The sequence below is a fragment of the Bombus vosnesenskii genome, unplaced genomic scaffold (genome assembly GCF_011952255.1).
Source record: "Bombus vosnesenskii isolate JDL3184/JDL3185 unplaced genomic scaffold, Bvos_JDL3184-5_v1.1 scf7180000013351, whole genome shotgun sequence".
NCBI classification, from domain to species: domain Eukaryota; kingdom Metazoa; phylum Arthropoda; class Insecta; order Hymenoptera; family Apidae; genus Bombus; species Bombus vosnesenskii.
This window is the reverse complement of record NW_022882987.1, coordinates 819,714-838,509: the sequence shown is the minus strand read 5'-3', so window position 1 is coordinate 838,509 and position 18,796 is coordinate 819,714. Positions and strand designations below refer to the sequence as shown.

At 37.8% G+C, this 18,796-nt stretch overlaps 1 protein-coding gene across 4 annotated transcripts in view; it reads left to right on the top strand.

The window, feature by feature from the left end:
* Window positions 1–18,796, top strand: part of LOC117236652 (hemicentin-2-like) — a 574,361-nt gene that overhangs the window by 10,427 nt on the left and 545,138 nt on the right. For all 4 annotated transcript variants that reach the window (XM_033499780.1, XM_033499782.1, XM_033499779.1 and 1 more), the window contains exon 2: window positions 940–1,563. In XM_033499780.1, coding sequence (XP_033355671.1) covers window positions 1,458–1,563 — 106 coding nt within the window. In that variant the 5' untranslated portion in view covers window positions 940–1,457. The remainder of the gene's footprint in view (window positions 1–939; window positions 1,564–18,796) is intronic.

The following is an 18,796-nucleotide window of genomic DNA, read 5'->3' as shown; positions in this document are numbered from 1 at the left end:
TTTAAGGTTCTCTTTCCTTTTGAATTCTCCGAACGGATGCTTTTACACTTTCCGCGAACCCTTTTATAAGTCGAGCCCTCGTTTAACATCAAATTCAGAATCGACAAAGAAACTTTCGCTGCAATTCAATACTATTGCATTAATTGATATTCAATGAAATACCTATTGTATGGCCAATCGAATGAACCCAAATTAGATTTTAATCGAGCCAAATCGAATTCTGCTTTCAATTATAATTTCGATCTTTTACATTTACTAGATACCGAATTTAATATTCTCCAGATCTAAAAATAAGTTCTTATTCTACTTCTCTGAAATCTAATTTTCCTTATTCTTTAGTGTTTCAATATTCTCTATTATTACATGAAAACTTGAGAGACAGCAACGGTGGTCAAAGCTGTTACAAAGAATAGAAAGAAGAAAATAAGAAAAGCAAAAGTCATTAAAAAAAGCATAAAACTTGTACGAAAGAAATTAATACGAAAACTATACGAACAAAAACTATAATGTAAGGAACAGTGTATACACAGTGGCTACAAAAAATATTTGCACACATTTTCTAATGAAGACATTTTTTGTCAGGCTCTTCATTTTATTCTCATAGTACCTACCACATCTTTTCAGTCATCTTTTTGTGGATTGAATCGATAAAAGTACGGAAAAATTTATCGTTACTTAAAATTTTCTTCCAATAAACGAAATTCCCGTGAACGTAGTTCTACTGTAAATAAATAAAAAAACTACAAAATGGAAAATTCGATTACACCAATATACACCATACACCAATAACATTATTGGAAACAACGTAAAACACATCTAAAGATTTTGACAGAAATGACATAGTCGTTGACGGCATTTGATCGTCGTAGGCGACGCAGTCTCTCGTCCATCTTCTTGTATCTTTCGATCTAAACGCGCGGCGATTTTTTCTGTTCGAAGGTGGTGGGCAACGCGAAACTCCTGAAAAAAAGAAGAAAGGAGTTACGTGAAGTTGCTGCAGAAACAACTGAAAAACCGTGCGCGTGGTGACGAGGACGCACGTGCTAACGCGGGACAGAGCGAGCCAGAGAGAGTGAAGTAAAGGAAGAGGGTGGTGGCAATCGACGGATGAGAGTTTGAGTCGCAGAAAGTGGTTTGGAGTAGAGACTGGCGCGAGTTAGCTCGGCGAAAAGAGAGGTGGAGGAGCGTCGGAAGCACGGAGCCGGCTAGAAGAGGAAGCTTCGCTGGGAAAAAGAAAAAAAACTCGAATCAGTAGCACGGGTAGCCCGTGGCTCTCCGTGTGCTTCATCGTTGTGCAAAAGGGGGATCGTCGTTTCAAAAGGAAAAGGACAACTTGTGTGCATCGTCGAGGGAGAAGAAGGAGAGAGATAGAGAAGGGAGAAAAGGGTGAAAGGGGAGACGTGTGTCGTTGACGTGACTACGAGTGACGTGACGTGACGTGACATCGAGGCGTCGAGATGCTCCTGGATGAGATGGCCGCCTCCGTTCACACGCTCCTGTCATTTCTTCTCGTCCTCGATGCTTGTACGCTGTGCCGCGGCAGGATCACGAATCAGGAGATAGGTGAGTGGAAAAATATTGCCAGCTTGCTTCTTACGAAGTGATGTTAGGAAACGCTTTCCGCGCGTTTGCTTCTTACGCTTCCCGAACATGGATTCGCGAGAATGGGGTGATATCTTTTGGGGTGGTTAGCGAACGACGCAGTAAAGGGGAAATCTGTTTTCCTTTCGACGTACTACCCTGACACTTGAGTCTTCGATCTCAGGTTTTTTCCTTTTATGTCTGTGTTTTAAGTGATCGATTTCATGGATTTGTTGATTCGTATTATTACGAAATTTTCATGTTCCCTTCGAATTGATTGTAGATCAAGTACCGTATATTCTATTAAGTGTTTCATTCATTATTTGAGAACAGCGTCTCGTCAAGCCCTTTAATTTAAAAACTAAGAAGAATCTAAATTAGATGACTATTTTGCATGACTTATAAGAGTGACTTTATCGAATTATACAAATTTTATGGAAATAGTCAATCGCAAATTACTGCACCAAAAATAATGATAAATATACCACAGACTTAAATGTACTATGTACAACGTAACGTACAATAGAATAACAATCAACACTGCCAGTTTTAAAAAAACATACTGTAATTCACATATAACTTCTCCATTGTTAAAAGATGATATCAGTACTGTATGACCTGTTTCCTTCTTCACTTGTTAACAATTTTTACACGTTCGCATTTCAGGAAGCTTTCGATCGAACCCAGTATTATCTATCCGAATCGCTCATTAGTTTCGCGTCATTAGTTTCGAAGTATTCGTTTGCGGGGGAGTAAAAATCAGGGCGAGAAATTGCGAGCCACGACAACCTGTGGCTTTCTCGCATCGTTCTTTGATGTTTCGGTGCGATCTCGCCTAAATAATTAACCGAACAACTAACTTGAAATCACGGTGTTATGCTCTGATCATTGCATGAACTTAATTAATTATCGTGTGATGCAAGCTGTTCACGCGTATCCCTTCGTTTCCAGCATGTCTCACGTACAACGTGTATAATTACGTCAACTGGAACTTCGCTGCATAAAGGGCTATAAAATTCCATCATTCTTGTTTCCGTTCACCAACATATTCACGGAGGATTAATTAGCAAACCAAATGACTGTACGGCATCATCACGTTCTTTTGTACCATCCGTATTGACCTGTTCATCTTGCTATATCCTTTTCTATTTTGTCTGTTCTTTACCCCTTTTAACCACCGCAGATTTATCAATCACTGCACATATCAACTCGATGTATCAACGTGTATTAACGTTTACGATTCGTTCCGTATTCTCTCGTGAATTGTAAACTCCGTTACCATACCATTTTCGCGATCTCTTATCTCACAAAGTTGAAGCATTGTTTATTTGGTAATTAAATTTTTAATGTGAAGGTGGATCGAAAAGGATTGTTGGTATGAAACTGCACCGAAAGTATGACAACGGGTTAAGTCGATTTTTGTTTCATTCTCTGTGCCGTAGCGAAGTTGTTTTATTTCATAGTTTATTATAAACGTTGTTACACTGCCATTTTTTGCGGATTTCATTCATCCCATAAAGGTTAAGGAATTGTTCCTTTGGTAATTTAATGTAGGGGATTTTTTGAGAAAAATTATTCGGATAAACCTTCAGCGAAGTTATAGTAATGAGTTAAGTGACTGGGTTAAATGTCAAATTTTATTTACTTTTTATTTTTTTACTATAATGACGTTATCTAATTTTGACGAGTCTAACGCAATAAAAGGGAACGAAGGGAATTAAATATCAACGTGAAAAATATTACGTTCGCCGTTGTGTTCATGTTCGTGATTCGTCGAATTGGAAGCAAATTCGAATTTATATTTAATTAACTCTCCGGGGAATCAGCTGACAAACTTTTCTCTCTGTTTCGAAATTTCTTTCATATTCTGTCTCATTTGACATGAAATCTGCAAAACAATTAAGTGGAAACCTCGAATAATGATCGATAATACATTTTAATCAAAGTTGAATTATCAATAGAGTGTGGTTGTACGATCCCTATAGATCGTTCTAGTACACACAGGTTGAAAACGAACGTAAGCAGAAGGCGATGTAGTGTTGAACAAACTGAAACATTAGATGCTTGAAATCCAAAAAACAGTGTAATTTTGAAAACTGTTTTTTAAAGCTGATCCTAACCCTAATCCAAAACGTGCTAAATGTGCTTTAGACACTTATTCGAGGTTGTCATTCAAATCTTTGTCAAAGTTTCATTTTCTGTATTATATTCGTTAAAAGTATGAATTTGTATAAATGACTATACTTTTATGCATGTTTATATTTTTCTCAACATACCCGAAGAAATGAAATTTCGATAGAAATTTGTTTCATCTACCAAACGTTATTTGTGCGCATTTTGGTATCTTGAAGTTCCACAAAAATTCGCAGAAATCCGCAGTCTCATAATAACTGCTTGAAGATCGTCACGTGTATACATTCTAATCTAGAAGACATACATGACGAGCGCCGCAATTACGTTAATAACGAGCAGCTCGCTGGTCAAACGACGACACAGGCGACAAATCTGATTGGGGGCATCTGCGAGTATTGCACGCGACTTGGAGGCTACAAAGCGAATCGAATGGAATCGACGCGACCACGTGGCCGCGTTTGCGGCCAGGGTGAAATTCGCAGGATCAAAGGCGGTTTCGTGTCCCTCGAGGCAGGCTCGATTCGCGGCTGTAACGTCATTTTGGCAAACAATCGGCCGTCCGTGTGGCCGTATCGCGCGGATCTGCCCCGCGCCGGGACTGCGATCACGAGCGGAGCGGAGCGAGCCGCGCGACAAGCCACGACGAGAGCGGTCTCGTTAGAACCGCAATGGGTAAACGAGTTAAAAACCCCCCACCTTTCTCGTATTTTCGCTCGCGAGCAACGAAATTACATGGCCGGTGTATTCTGTGGCTTTTGCCGCTAGATGATTCAATTTGCGCATTAGCCGCGACGGCGCACAATGATTCGTTCCGTATAAATAAAGTGGAACAAAAAGAAATTAAAGCGGCCGTCCTCGCCTACGCTGCCGCGAGCATCTATCTTTACAAGGATTGCCAAGGATTCAATAGGATGAGGGACGTAGTTTAGCTATTTCTTTGCTCGCGTTTTTCTGGTGCTTTTTTTCTTTTTGGCACATTTTGTTTTTTTTTCTTTCGATTATCTATTTTTTTTTCTTGGGTGGTTTATTCGTTGTTTATCTCGTTGATGGAATAAGGGTGCGTTATATATGCAGGGTGTGGTGTGAATTAATCATGTATTTGAATACATACGCGAAATTTGAAAATGCAAAAGATTATAGAATGTATACTATATGAAAAATATACAAAATATGAAAATTACAGTGCTTCCTTTAATATTTGACAGGTGAAATAACTTTCTATCGAGGTTCTACTTTTTTAATTGCATTCTCGAAAATATGAAATTGCATAAAAATTCGCAGTTTAGTTATTACGATGTTTGAGTTGGTGTTGGTGGTTCGAGATAGATATATTTGTACCAAACATTGTATTAAGCGAAGAATCTATTGTAAACGACTTTTAAAAGTGTACCTTTTTCTTTTATATTAGCAATTAAAGTTAGCTTTTGTCTTTTTAAATAGTTTACTCTGAAAAACTAACAAAGATTTAGATGTTATTGATATTTTTGTTGTATTTATTTCACTGGTGGAATGAGGATTTGTACTCGTATATTGGGATGTTATGAGTTTATGGTGTAATTATAGTGAGAATACGTTGCCTGCTGTTTTCCATATTTTTTGGAATTGTAGAAGAACGTATTGTGTCATAAATTCGTAAGTCAGCACATATACGACGAAATGTTTACGAAATGCGAGACATACAATAAACAAATTTACAATAAACAATGAATTTTATGCGATTCTATTTCAGGGTATTTTTGGAATGTTATATTTTTGTCGAATTTTTAGGTAGTGATATTCCTTTATGTATCTTTTAGATGAGTTACAAAAATAAAAATTTGGAGTAATCAAGTTATTTAATTAAAATTGTCGAATTTGTAATAAGTCATCTTTTAATGTAAACTATTATATATTTGTTTCAGTCTGCATGTTCAGTGAAATATGTAGCTTATCTCATAGCTTTATGGAAAATATCCGGGTAATGTTGTTCGGTGTTCACGCGTTATTGCGTAATATTTCATTCAAACGTTGTGTCAACATTAATACCCTGTGGATCTATTTAATTTTAAATCTTCCTGATGTATATATTAATATGCATTCTCCAACAGAATGCATTAATTAATCCTCTCCAACCTAATTATATTTACAATATTCGATATTCATAGAATTTTTACCTACTATCTTTGGGACGCTGATTTTAATAATTAAATTTGCTAAGATCGAAATAGTTGGATTTATACTGCGCTAAAAATATCTAAATTAAAAATTAATCTAAATTATTCTAAATATAAAACGCCATAAAGCAGAGTAAATTAAATTCACCTATTCAGCATCGATGTTACTCAACATTGAAATTACCAATTAATTAAACGATTCTATGAAACTTTAATGTGTTACGTTTCTCGTACAAAAATACCAGCAAAGATGTCTTAGCGATTAATATTCGCTGAAAATTAATTTTTTACAAAGTTTAACGATGGTTCGGTCAATGGAAGGGTTAAACAATCCTCTTATAAAAGTCGATAAAATTGAACTCTTATAAAAATCTCGATTCATCTTCTACAACAATCCTTAAAGAGATAATTTTACTATGGGTTTACTATGCCTTACCACCTACATTTTTGCACATCATGAATCGTTCGAACCATCTTCCTAACACTACATTTAATCTCGATATAAAATCTATTAAGTCGATCGATATGTTGCCGTGTATGGTGACCAAATGACATCGAGTAAGCACGGTAATTAACGTTAACGTGATATCCAGAAGATACGATTTTAATCGGTACCCTTAATTAATGAAATATGCTTTCAGTTTACGTAGCGCAGTCAAGTTGTCTAACCACCTGCTCGATCAAGTATCAACTTCCCTTCTCCTTCTCTTTCACTCACTCTCTCTCTCACTCTCTCTCTCTCTCTCTCTCTCTCTCTCCCTCCCTCCCTCTCTCTTTCTCTCTTTTCGACCCTTTCTCCTTGTACACTCTTGGATTCCATTGGTTTCTCGGCCCGCTGGCTATAACCATCCACCATCTCTCTTCCTTCCTGAGGACTTTCCTTTACGCTTCGAGGAGCTATAATTACTTCCGTTTCGCCCTCAACATTAAATAAAACATTGCGCATCGCTTAATCGTCCGCTCGAGCGTGTACAACGCGCCGAATCGACTTTGCTTTCGCATATTTAAGTCGCATCCCCCCGATCCTTGACGTCCGAGACCGTGGCGACGTCATCGACGAATTATTGCCTCCTCTTCATCCTCCTTGACTTCTTGTTCTCGAGTCGTTCGCCGGTGCCTATTGTGCTAGTTTCCTAAGAGAGTGGCTGTTTGCCGGCCAAGAGTCGACAGAGAAAGAGTAACAATCTTCACGCGGTCAAAGGACCGTTGGCGTAATAGCTTTAGGGCCTAGAGTCTGAAGTCTAGACTTAATGTGGCACAGGTATGTAAAGAAGAAGGGGAAAAAGTGGTTTTTGTTAGCTCGAAACAGATTGTTGCACCGAGGGTTGGTCATGTAATACGCGCGTTTCACGAGGGCGTGAGTGCTCGCAGCTATTGTCAACCTCCCTTTGCCTTGGTGATGCTTTTAGCCAGTGTCTACGGTGGAATTAGCCACTTAAAGTTTAATTGCCGTGGCGTGGACGAACATTTGCGTTCGGCCGACTTTAATCTCCGCGAATTAAAACTGAAGTTTAACTTTGGTACATTCCATGCTCAACGCATCTGCACCGTGATTACACGAGATTGAGTCGATGTTGTAAGACGAGTAGTTAACAATTCATAAGTTTTTGGTGTGCAGGAAGTTTTATGATGAGGTACATAACAGAGAGTTGATAGGGGACAGCGAGAGGGATTGGGGTTTGTTTTGTAAATAGAGGGTGAATGCTTATGCAAATTTATATTTTTCTAAATCTTCTATTTCTCGTCTCGCAATAAGTAAATTCATGCCGGTAAAACTCTTCGTAAAAAAGTGATTATTTTAGTGATATAGAGGTTATGCTATTATAATTCATTTTGGCATTCAAATTTTGATACGTACGTTCTTCTAACTTCAACGAGCACTCGAAACTTTCGTTTTAAATTTTCAAGTTTTCATTATTAAAAAAGGTTATTGTATATATGTGTATAGAATTAGTATATTTCTTCCATCATCTCCTATCCACTTCTGTTTAATTAGCCCATATTAGTTAAGCTATTAATCGAATCTACGCGCCTACGATAACCTGTACCTACGTTATAACATAGTTTTAAAATACCGTACCGTACCGATGTCAATACTGAAAATCACTTCTAGAAGCGGAGAACTGAATAATGATAAAAATTAAACGAACAATAATTACAAATAAAAATAGGCGCTAATAATCAAACCCATTAAAAGAATTCGAACTCTACACGTACGGTGCAAGGTTTGCAGAATTAAAATTTCCATTTGATACGTGAAATTTTCTTTTATTTCCCATAATTGTTGCTTCTCCGTAAGAATTTATCTCGAAAGACATCTAAAACAGAGGTGAGATTTCCTTCACAAACGGCTTCTCGATCACCACACTCGCACGACGTTAATTTTCCCACGCAGTTGGTGCGCCACCTGGGGTTGACGGAATCCGTTCTTATTTCAACGAAGTTTTTTCTCGTTAGATGCGTCCACGGCATCATCGCAGACTAACTAGAGTCGACCAACTTGCAAATTACTTGAACGTGAGCCGCATCGAGCCGCGATCTCCGACGACGAGGGTGAGAGCTTCCTGATCGTAATCTTTTAATTACATCAAAAGAAAGAAAAGGAGGAGTTGAAGAAAGAAGGCAACAAGGAAAGAAACGAAACTTTAATCCACCGGCGAGGAAACAGTTCCAAGCTCTTTGTAGAAAGACACCGATTTCATATTCTCCGTCTCTTTTTCTCGATGGAAACCGTGACTGCGTCCTGAAGACGAGTCGCTATCGTCGTCGACTATCTAAAATAGCGACGATCAAAGTGTAGAATGGAGAAAAGTGCTCGCGAGGCTAATCCAATTAATTCGGCCTCTCGCGAGCCTCAACGCGGAAGGCAATGGTTGGGCAACAAAGCGGAAGCTCGTTATTTCCATTCAAGTTCCAGTCGCTTGGCCGACGAGCTTGGCAGAACCAGCCTGTATCGGTTGTTGTGTTCAACTTGCACGAGACATTTTGTTCGACTTGTTCGAAAGTTACTCGCTTAGGTAAAAACTGCTCGTTGTAATAAATAGACTGGCGCACGAATGTTTTGGTGTTTCGTGTGTAAGTTGGTTAGTTTCGGGTGACTAATCGTGGCACGTGTAACTTGGAGAATTCGTTAAGGGCTCCGAATGGTTTAACTTGGTTTAAGGTGTAAAACGTTGCGCTCGCGTTCCCGGTCAATGACTCTTTGGTGTTGATTTATTTGACAGTGGAACGATGTTGTTCGTTTTTTCGTCGCTTCGTTTGTCAGGTTTTGCAGATGCAGCAGGAAATTGCATATATACCTTGAGATTGTTTTCTGTGCTTTCTGTTTTTACTATATGGTAGTTAAGAAAGTTTAAAGCGTTATTCAAAGGATGTTGCATTTTTACGGCGTATTATTGGATATGATCATATTTATTCGAATTAGAGTTTTGTCTTTAAATATCATCCTTATTACCTAATGTGCAAAAGAAAGTATCTTTAAAATTGTAAAATTATATGATGATATGAATGAGTCACTTGATTTTGTAGAGCGTACATTTTTTCGTTAGTTTTAATTGTACGTGACAGTGACTGGCAAGAGAAAGAAATTATATAATCGTTCATATAATTCGTATGTAATATTTCCCAGGGAAAATTTCTAAAAGTATTCTACTAGAAATATAAAAGAATCCAACAAAATTTCCTGGAGAATGATTATTCATATATAACAATTCTTTGCTAATTCATATTTTATGCATACTTTGTACAAAATATGCTGCAATCGTGAAATCTTCGTTTCATCTTTTCCTGCAGATAGGACTTTGTTAATAGAAACCTTTTAATAGAAAATTCTCGAAATTCGCAGCTAAATTTTTTCAAATTCCTCAACAAAGTGCCCATAAATCTTAATTACATCTCTTCACGCATATAAAATTTTCATCATAAGACAATTCCCAATTTAGAACGCTCAAGTTACCACGATTAACAATTATAAAAAGTTACTTCTTTTACACGCTCCAATCACGAAACACCCACTCTTCCATCTTTTCACATATGTTTCATTTTCCCGTTTTCGCAATAGAAATTTCTTAAAATTCTCTGCGTGAATTTTTTAAAAATTCTCCAATAGAACAAACAATGATTATAATAACTACGCCTTTTGCAACAGTCTATATCCAACACACACCTTGCAACTGCAAAACCTCTACTTGCTTTATCACTTTCTCACTACCAGAAGTCTGACTCCGCTTTCGTCGCGACTGCTCGCCGTCCTTGAGAGGCTAGAATCAACGAACCGTGTTTTCAAGCACGACTTTCCTTGGTCGAGTTTCACAGTCCCGACTGGTAACTCTAGTCGGCCGGCAATGACTTATGTGTCCGACTGGATCCGATTGTGGTCAATGTTGGAGGACCGCGGAAGACCATAGAAGACCGTGGTTCAGCCAGCCGAAAAATTTTACGATATGGAATTGATATTCGACTTTGGAGAATTGCACTGGAAACGAGTGGTAACTGGACCGCGAGGTTCGCGAGCTGCGTTTTATAGAAGTAACGGCTCGTGGTAACCGCGTTCAATCGTCCATTAATATCGGCGCACGTGAAACGCGAGTTACGATTATTAACTCGATAAAAATTTCCCCTAGTTTCGGGGACCAGGATGGACTTTACGAGGTAAGTTTCGTGCCGGACAGCGATTTCGCGCAAAAGGCGTGCACACTTCCTTTCAGTGTGAAATCAAAGTGACGTATGACGGTAAAACGTCCGCGAGGGTGAATGGCTCAGAGTCGTCGGTAGATGAGATAGAGAATCGTCGGATTGATTGGTTGGCCAAGCTTTCGGTAGTACGAGCGGATTATGGTATCGTTGGTAATTTGAGCGCGTTTTGTACGGTAAATAGAGAACGCCGAAATAAACCACGGAAAGCTTTTGTGCAAATGTGCGCAAGGAAGATTGAAGTATTTAACGTGTCGATGGACTTTCTTCGCCTGGTCGCGTTTGATGTGTTTGAACTTATAAAGCGTTTCACCCACCGTGTTGTTCCAGCTGGAAGGTTAATTGAAATGGTAACGAATCATCGTGCACGATCGCGGTGAAATTATATTGACGACTACATGTTTATACAATTAACTAGGCCTGCTGCAGCCGAACTGTGGCCTGCCGGAATGTGATCCACGTACTGTGTTTGACCATGCGGTTATTACGTTTGCACGGACATTTGCTTCTATAATTAACGATATTAATTTTTCCTCTCGAAATTATATACTTCCTTATGACTACGAATTAAATGAAAATTCCACAAAAATCGCACGTAATTAGCTTTTTGAGCCGTATGAGTTCATATGCGTGAAGCAAAATTCATTCTTTTGGTTTATGAATGTAGATATAAATTTACGCGTTTGAAAAAATTCCATTACTGGCTCACACGACCTTTCGTGTATGTTTAACGAACTCTTTATTTATGGTCCTTGAATAAAAGAGTGTATGGTAGCTGAATATTTTTTACAAATTGAGATATTGAATGTCTTCTTATAACGTAATGGATGTATGTCCTAATTAGTGCCTACATTAATAATAAAAGTTGAATCATGTTCTCGTTTTTATGTAAAGTCGTAAAGATTGAAGGACGCGGACAATAGACGAGGTGGTCGAACAATTAGAGCTGATTATTTTTCAATTATCTGCACAAAATTTGCACAAACTGTCAAGCAAGAAAAATGATACATTTCACATTTTCTGTTTCTACAATTAATCAGAACATACTAGTTTGATAAAATTCACACTGATTTTTTTTTAAGTAGAAACACTTATTTTTTCATTTATTATTCATTATCACTTTTCAATATCACTTTATATGATTGTATTCCTTTGTTCCATAAAGATTGATAATTCTAATATTAGCTACTTCATTAATATGCACACGTGATATGAGAAACTACTTATAGAACAAATAAAATCTAAAGGCTCAACATTTTCCTTTCGACCTGATCGCGTGAATTTCCAAGAATATTGTGCAGGAGCAAGCAACCTAATCAAAGTGACCGACGTAGACATAAACGATAAAGCTTCAAGGTCCTTCACACGAAATTAGTATTTTCAAAATACCACTTGATTCTAATCGAGTAGGTACTTATCGCAGCGCAATCTTGCGGAAAAATGCATGCGGAACGTGGGTTGGATAACGAAATTGAATAACGCAAAACCTGATAAACGAGTCTAATTTAATTGGACGGAGTAATTTAGCAATCCCGTGAATGATTAATTTAGCCAACGATTTCATTCGGCTACGGTGATCGCGCGCTATAAAGTGTAAAATATGTAGGACGTGTTTAATTACAATTATCGACGGGGATAGATGGAAACGAATATTCGCGCTCTCGCGTTGCATATTTCATCGCGGTGGCGCGGTTCGACTCTTTGCTGTGTCCTCTGTCCCGTTTACAGAATGGATATTTCTTTCTTGGACGGAATCAAAATACAAAAGCTGAAAGGCGGAACCGGTCCACGGTGACAATACCGATATGAAAGTTTTTACGCGGTTCAGAAATATTCCGGCAGTCTTCCCCGGCCATCCTTCTACAATACCAATGAAAACGGAATATAAATCTGCGAAAAATTTCAATGTATGAATAGTAAAACGTGATATGATACGTGTCACGGCGAACCACTGAACGATTCGCTGATATAACGCAAATTTTTTGGGCTTAGAATTCTGTCGGCGGTGACGTTAACAATTTTTTTCCAATTTTATAGTTTAATTCCTTGCTTTTACAGGCGGTTAACTTACTCGTTCTATGGCGGTCCGTTGTGTATAGAAATAGAGGAGAGAGAAACGAGCGCGCGATATCGGAAAGATATTAAAGTTTCGATCAATAGTTTTCGGCATGAAGGATTTTAGTTCGGCTTTATGTTAGAAGGAGACGTAACGGTTTGATAAAAGTAAGTTTGCGAAAATTTGTTCGGATATTTTGGAATAGTTATCAAATATGAACGTGACAATAATTTGTTAATATCAACTTTAAATAGTTTCGAACATTTGATTTGTCCCATGCCATTTGTTATTACTTGTTTAATTCAACTTTTTATTATGCCTCCACTAAGTTCTTTGAACATAGAATTAAAAATTTATTCGACAGAATTCATTTATTCACAGCAGATTTTGTTATATGAAAAAATAGTTTACGTCCAGAATATCAGTGTGAGTGTGTGACAAGCTTAGAAGTTAGTACAAGTTACGTACTATATTAAAATTCTGTTGCGTTCAAATTTGCAGTTGAATTCGCAGATAGCGCGCAAAAGTCCGTAGCACAACTTCCCCATGATTAAAATCATTCGCATCCAGATAATTTAGAATAGAATTCAATAAAAATATCTGTCGTAATGATCTTAATATAAATTTTTCCAAAAATCGTCCAAATAAAGACATATATCAGTTTATAGTGATGTACGGCTTTTTATTATATGTATCATATAAAACCAGTCAGGAAATTTTTTAATCTCCATGTACAGTACAACAAAATAAACGTAATTGTGTCAAGTCACCTTAATAGTCAGCGCGACTATAAACCCTAAATAAAAAAAAAAAAGAAAGGAAGGAGTAGATATATATCCAAATCATCATTTTTCATTCAACACCTCAGCTAATTTCATTTCAACTCTTTGATCAGAAAATTACCTAAGCCAAAACGACCGTTTTGACAGTAACTAAAATTTTGAATTATTATGAAGCCGGCTTATCACTTTAAGCGTTGTATTCTCAAAATGAATGACACATTTAGCCCGAAAGTGATTAGCAGGAACAAAAGAAAACGAGAAAATATTGAGAAATATTGAGAAATATGAGAGAAAAACTAGCAAACAGAATTTCATTAAAGAATCTGACTGACGAGTTAAGAAATCCCCGTGAAAACGCACGCAACGCCAGCACGTAGTGGACAGTGCAGGCAACGTCGCGTCGCGTGGTGAAAATGCGTCCGATTTTCCGTCTAGCATAACCGCGTGTGTCGCTTCACAGAGATCATAAAAGCGCGGACGCGTGAGTCGATCAGTTTGCCGTTTGTAGCGAATAGGTCGTACGGTTCACGGCAACGCGTACTTTCGTAATTAAACGTCGACATCAATCGGCAGTAACGAGCAGTGGCCAGAAACGAATTTGCACTCGGTCAGAGGAAAATAAAAAAGAGAAGGAAAGAACAGACGCGTACACACAAATAGGGACGCCCCGCGAGAGAGGCCGCGTTCCCACTATTTCAAACAATCCCCAGCCTGTCATGCGGTCTTCGCTACCTGTCTGTTGACTTCAACCTCGAATTAACCGAGTAATCTTGCTGGAAATTGTTTCAGTGGCATCGATTGCCTGGCGAACAGCCGGAACAAACACAGCCCGGGGGAACGGAGACACGATCGAACCGCCTCGTTTCGCTAAAAATGTGTCCCGCGCCCCGTTAAACTTGTCTAGTTCGAAAGTTTTTCAATCGACGAGACTCATCCCTGCCTCGTCCCGGCACTTCGACTTTGAACGATACGATCGCGCGCCGGACCCCGTCCCCAACGAGGTCCAACTGCGAACGAGTTTTAGGCGCAGTACCAGAAACTACTATCGCCAGCGTTTTCGTGAAAAGATACGGAGGGTTTTAAGTATTCGTGACGTAGGAAGGTTGTAAGTTAAATCATAGAGCAAATGTCCTGATTAACGTCCTACAGCTCATTCATAGGGAAGGTTTATTTATGGACGCACAGAGCATTTTTTCTTAGGGTTTCGTAGAATAAAAGGCTACATTAATTACAGTATGTATAATATTCATTTACTGCTTCAGTGGCTAAATAGAATGTCAAACATGAACGATATTAAAAATTGCGAAATAACTACAAAGTCGACCTCGAAATCGTTTTTCTGACAGGATAATAAGAATATCTGAATTAATTATTATTTCAAGTAATGGAAAAACGAAAAACGTAGATAGAAGTCTCCAACGTATAAAGAATTTGTTCATACCATTCTAGCCAAGGTTTCAACTTTAATTCCTTTCTTCTAACGTCCAAAGACTAGACTGCTTCTGACTCGTGCCCAATTTTATAAGTTCGCTATACCGGCGCTGATGCTGTAGAAACATAGGTAACAGAGTACACGGAGCGTTACTCTGATCTCGTGCCAAAAAGAGTCACTGGTTCGCGTTATACGTACACGCGCTCCACGTTAACATCGTTAAACATTGCTCGTATCTGGCCAGCTACAAAGGCGAACCATACACAAAAGAATTGTAAGAACGCGTTCAACAGAAAGAGTCGTGTCAAAGAATCGAGAAAGAGATATACGTATTCGAAGAATGTCCGCCGATTTTTCGTTGAGTTTATCCGTGGATTCGTATTTCGCCACCATCTGCTTGGTTCTATTGCATCGATTGTCGCTCGTCGATGATATCCGATTGATTCTTCCACGACCAACGCTATCCCGTCTACTCTCTGTTCTCTTATAATTAGCCTGAGCTCGCAGCTACGATAGAGATTGCATTTATTGGATTCCTCTCGCTGCGATCGTGCTCGAGAAGAGGTAAATCCTAGGTAGTGCGAGGGCGCCGCGTTTTCACGCTGGTATTCTGTTCTTAGGGCTGGTACTGATGACCTTTACGATGTTGTGATTTTGTGGCGGTGACGGTGCATGATTTGGCAGATTAATTTTTGCAGTGGTGATATTGTACAAATCGACAAATCTGTTCTTACAACGATGCGATTTGTATATTCGTGTATGTACATTGCGTTATAAGAAATAATAAGAAAAAGGATCGTTGGTACTCTTCGTCTTTTCTTGCGTGAAATAAGACATTTTTTTAAATAAGAACTTTTCTAAGCGAAGATGAAGAAATAACTTAGAATTTTAATTTCGTTTAATATACTGCAGTATTTTCGACACAATGTTCGTCATCGCATCGTTAGAAATAGTAACAAAGACGATTCTTGTCAGTCTTTTATCTTACTCGGAAGACGAAAAAATACTCTAACGTTTTTTATTTTTATCGAATAAATTTGGGAATTGTGTGTATTGCATCATAAAAATAGTAAGAAATAGTGTCCTTTCTTTGCACCTTTAATTCCTGTTCAATATACTTCAATATTTTTAACAGAATGTTTATTGTTACTTCATTAGAAATAATAACAAATATCTTCCTTCGCTCAGAAGTGGAAAAAATACTCTAAGATCTTTCACTTCTGTCGAGCAAATTTCAGTATTTTTAAATACCGAATAAAGCTGTCGAATCACATAATGCTATCGCATAACGAAATCTCAATGACATTATATTGTCACACGGCATTATATAATGTCTGTAACATCTTCGCATTCCAACATCTAGCGTGTGACAGCTAGATCATGTGTACACTTATTATGTGCATTGCGTCTTTAGAAATACAAAACTATCTAATCATGTTGTAAAATCGCAACCACTGCAAATTTCCACAATGCTTGACGACACATCGCGCAACTCGCCTCAGCACCACGTTTTATATTTCTCGTATCATATTGCTTGTATGCATGGCGTTATTAGAAATATAAATCTGTTAAATAGCACAGCATCGCTCTTTCAAAATTTCTCCTAGTTCGAAGCTGTCGATTCTCACAGTTTCATTATTACGAAATTTCAATGATGTCGCATTGTTGTATACGCTTTAAGGAGATATATGCAACCCTGGTAGTCTGAATATATGGGGTAAATCTAACAGTTTTCTCGCCTATAAGTATTTAATAAAGGATCTAGATTTTTATATGGGACTTAAAGCAACATCTTATCTCTGGATTCATATTTTTTTTTATTCTATAAAATTACAAAATGATGGAATGTTACAACGTTATTCAACTCCATATGCAGTAGAACCTTATTTTATTTGCACGCAGCGGCAAATATGACTAGAATGTAAAGAATAAAACAATTTTTCAAGGTCGTTTTTTTTCAGCGAAAAATATTATTTTGTTTTTAACAAGCCGTCATTTTCTTCTTTTAATAAGATTTTAAATAATTATTTAAAAATTTTTTTGCTTTTTATATTCCGGTCACATTTGCCATTAGGTGTAAGCAAACAGGATTTTGCTGTCCATATCCATGCAGCCAAATAATGTTGTACCACTTCGCTATTCAGCAATTTTATGTAATAAAAAAACCTGAACACAGAATTAAGATGCTACTTAAAATTTCTTATAAATATCTCGATCCCTTACTAAATACTTGTAAACGAAAAAAATTGTTAGATCTACTCTATTTCTTTAAGCTTTCAGGGTTGCATATTTTCCTGAAGACGTCCATTCAATTTCTTCAGCATCTTTAGTATCTTTACACCATAGCGTGCTGCTTATTCGACATCGTTCCAACTTTTACTGTGTAATGTATGGTAAATGGATATAGAATTGAATTGAAAATGGATATAAAATAACTTTGAATATAAACTTTAAGATAAACACTCTGTTACTTTGCAATATTGAAATTAATATATTAACTGCATCCTGACTAACGTGTTAAAAGATGTATGATTTTATTTAAAAAGTACGATCCTCGTATGTTCTCTTTTAAATTTAATCTCTTTCAAATATAAATCTAATAGATCGTTCAACATCGCTAGCAAAAGTTGCAACGTCAGTTCGCTGCATAGATCTTGAGATGTCACGTACACGCACAGCGTGCTAAAGATGCATCATATCGTCATAAATATATAAATCTTCCATTAGATCCCCCTACATCTTAACATCACCTACTCCATTATTCTAGTAACTAACATTTACTCTCAAATTGTATACATTACATAACTACAAATACCAAACCTCTCTAACCACCACGATATCACCAGCACAAAATCGCAACATCTCGTCACTGTTCTCTACCAGATTTCAAATATCCGAACGACTCGACAAAGAGACGAAATCGTCTCCCAGTATTTCTTTCTGTATGCGAAACAAAACTCGCCGGATGCCCACTCTTCCGCTCTCTTATCCATGGTTCGTTTTCATCCCTGTTTACCAAGTGAATCTTTCATTGGCCTTCGTTTTAATAGAACGCATTCAAAGCAGAAAGAGAGAGAGAGAGATTCAGGCGGCGAAACTTTTAGGCCATCCGGGAACTCTCTCTTTTGGAACGATTGAGCATTAACGAGTATACGAAGGCGAGCGCGGAACGAATAGCGCTATCGATAAGACTCTTTTGTGGATGAATGGGCGAAAGGAGGCTGGCAGGAATTCACGGGCTCCTAAACGTAGGTGTAATGAAATTTTTTCGGTGACCCTTCTCTCTCCACATCGAGACGGATGTCTTAAACCTTTACGTTGCGGCACATCGATTGGGATCTTTTCGATTTTGCGCTGTCATGCCGCCGTTTCCTTTTTCGTTTCTTTTTCTTTCCTTTTCGTATGGATGAATAGTGTTGTCGAGGGTAGTATAGCGAAGGAAAGGTGCTTTTGTGTACGTATATTGAGAATAGAGGTCTTCCCATTCTTTGAGATTCTTCGATCATCGACTCATGAGCCTGCATTATTATTTATTAGATGCGGAAGATTATTGTACGAATAAATCTGATGGATCTTCTTTAGGTCATCCTTTTTTATTGTTCCAATATTATTCTCTACAACGGGTCGAATAAAATGTCGTCCTGTCGGATATACTTTCGCATATCAAGAGATGAACATTTTATTATTGGTGTTACCACTTTGCAATATTGAAATATTAATTTAGGACATAAAATCGAGCGAACAATTTTCACATTCTGTTGTGGAAAATCACGGACGAAATTTACATCTTATATAGGTTTATCATACGAATATGTTAATGTAATACAGAAAACGCGTTGTGATAATAATGTGGCGTGCCGAAATTAACATAATAAGTATACGTACATGATTTCGGCGTCGCCCTGAAGGAACATACATAATATATTGTTCCGCGTCTGACAGTATGGAACTCGAGTATTTAATAGTG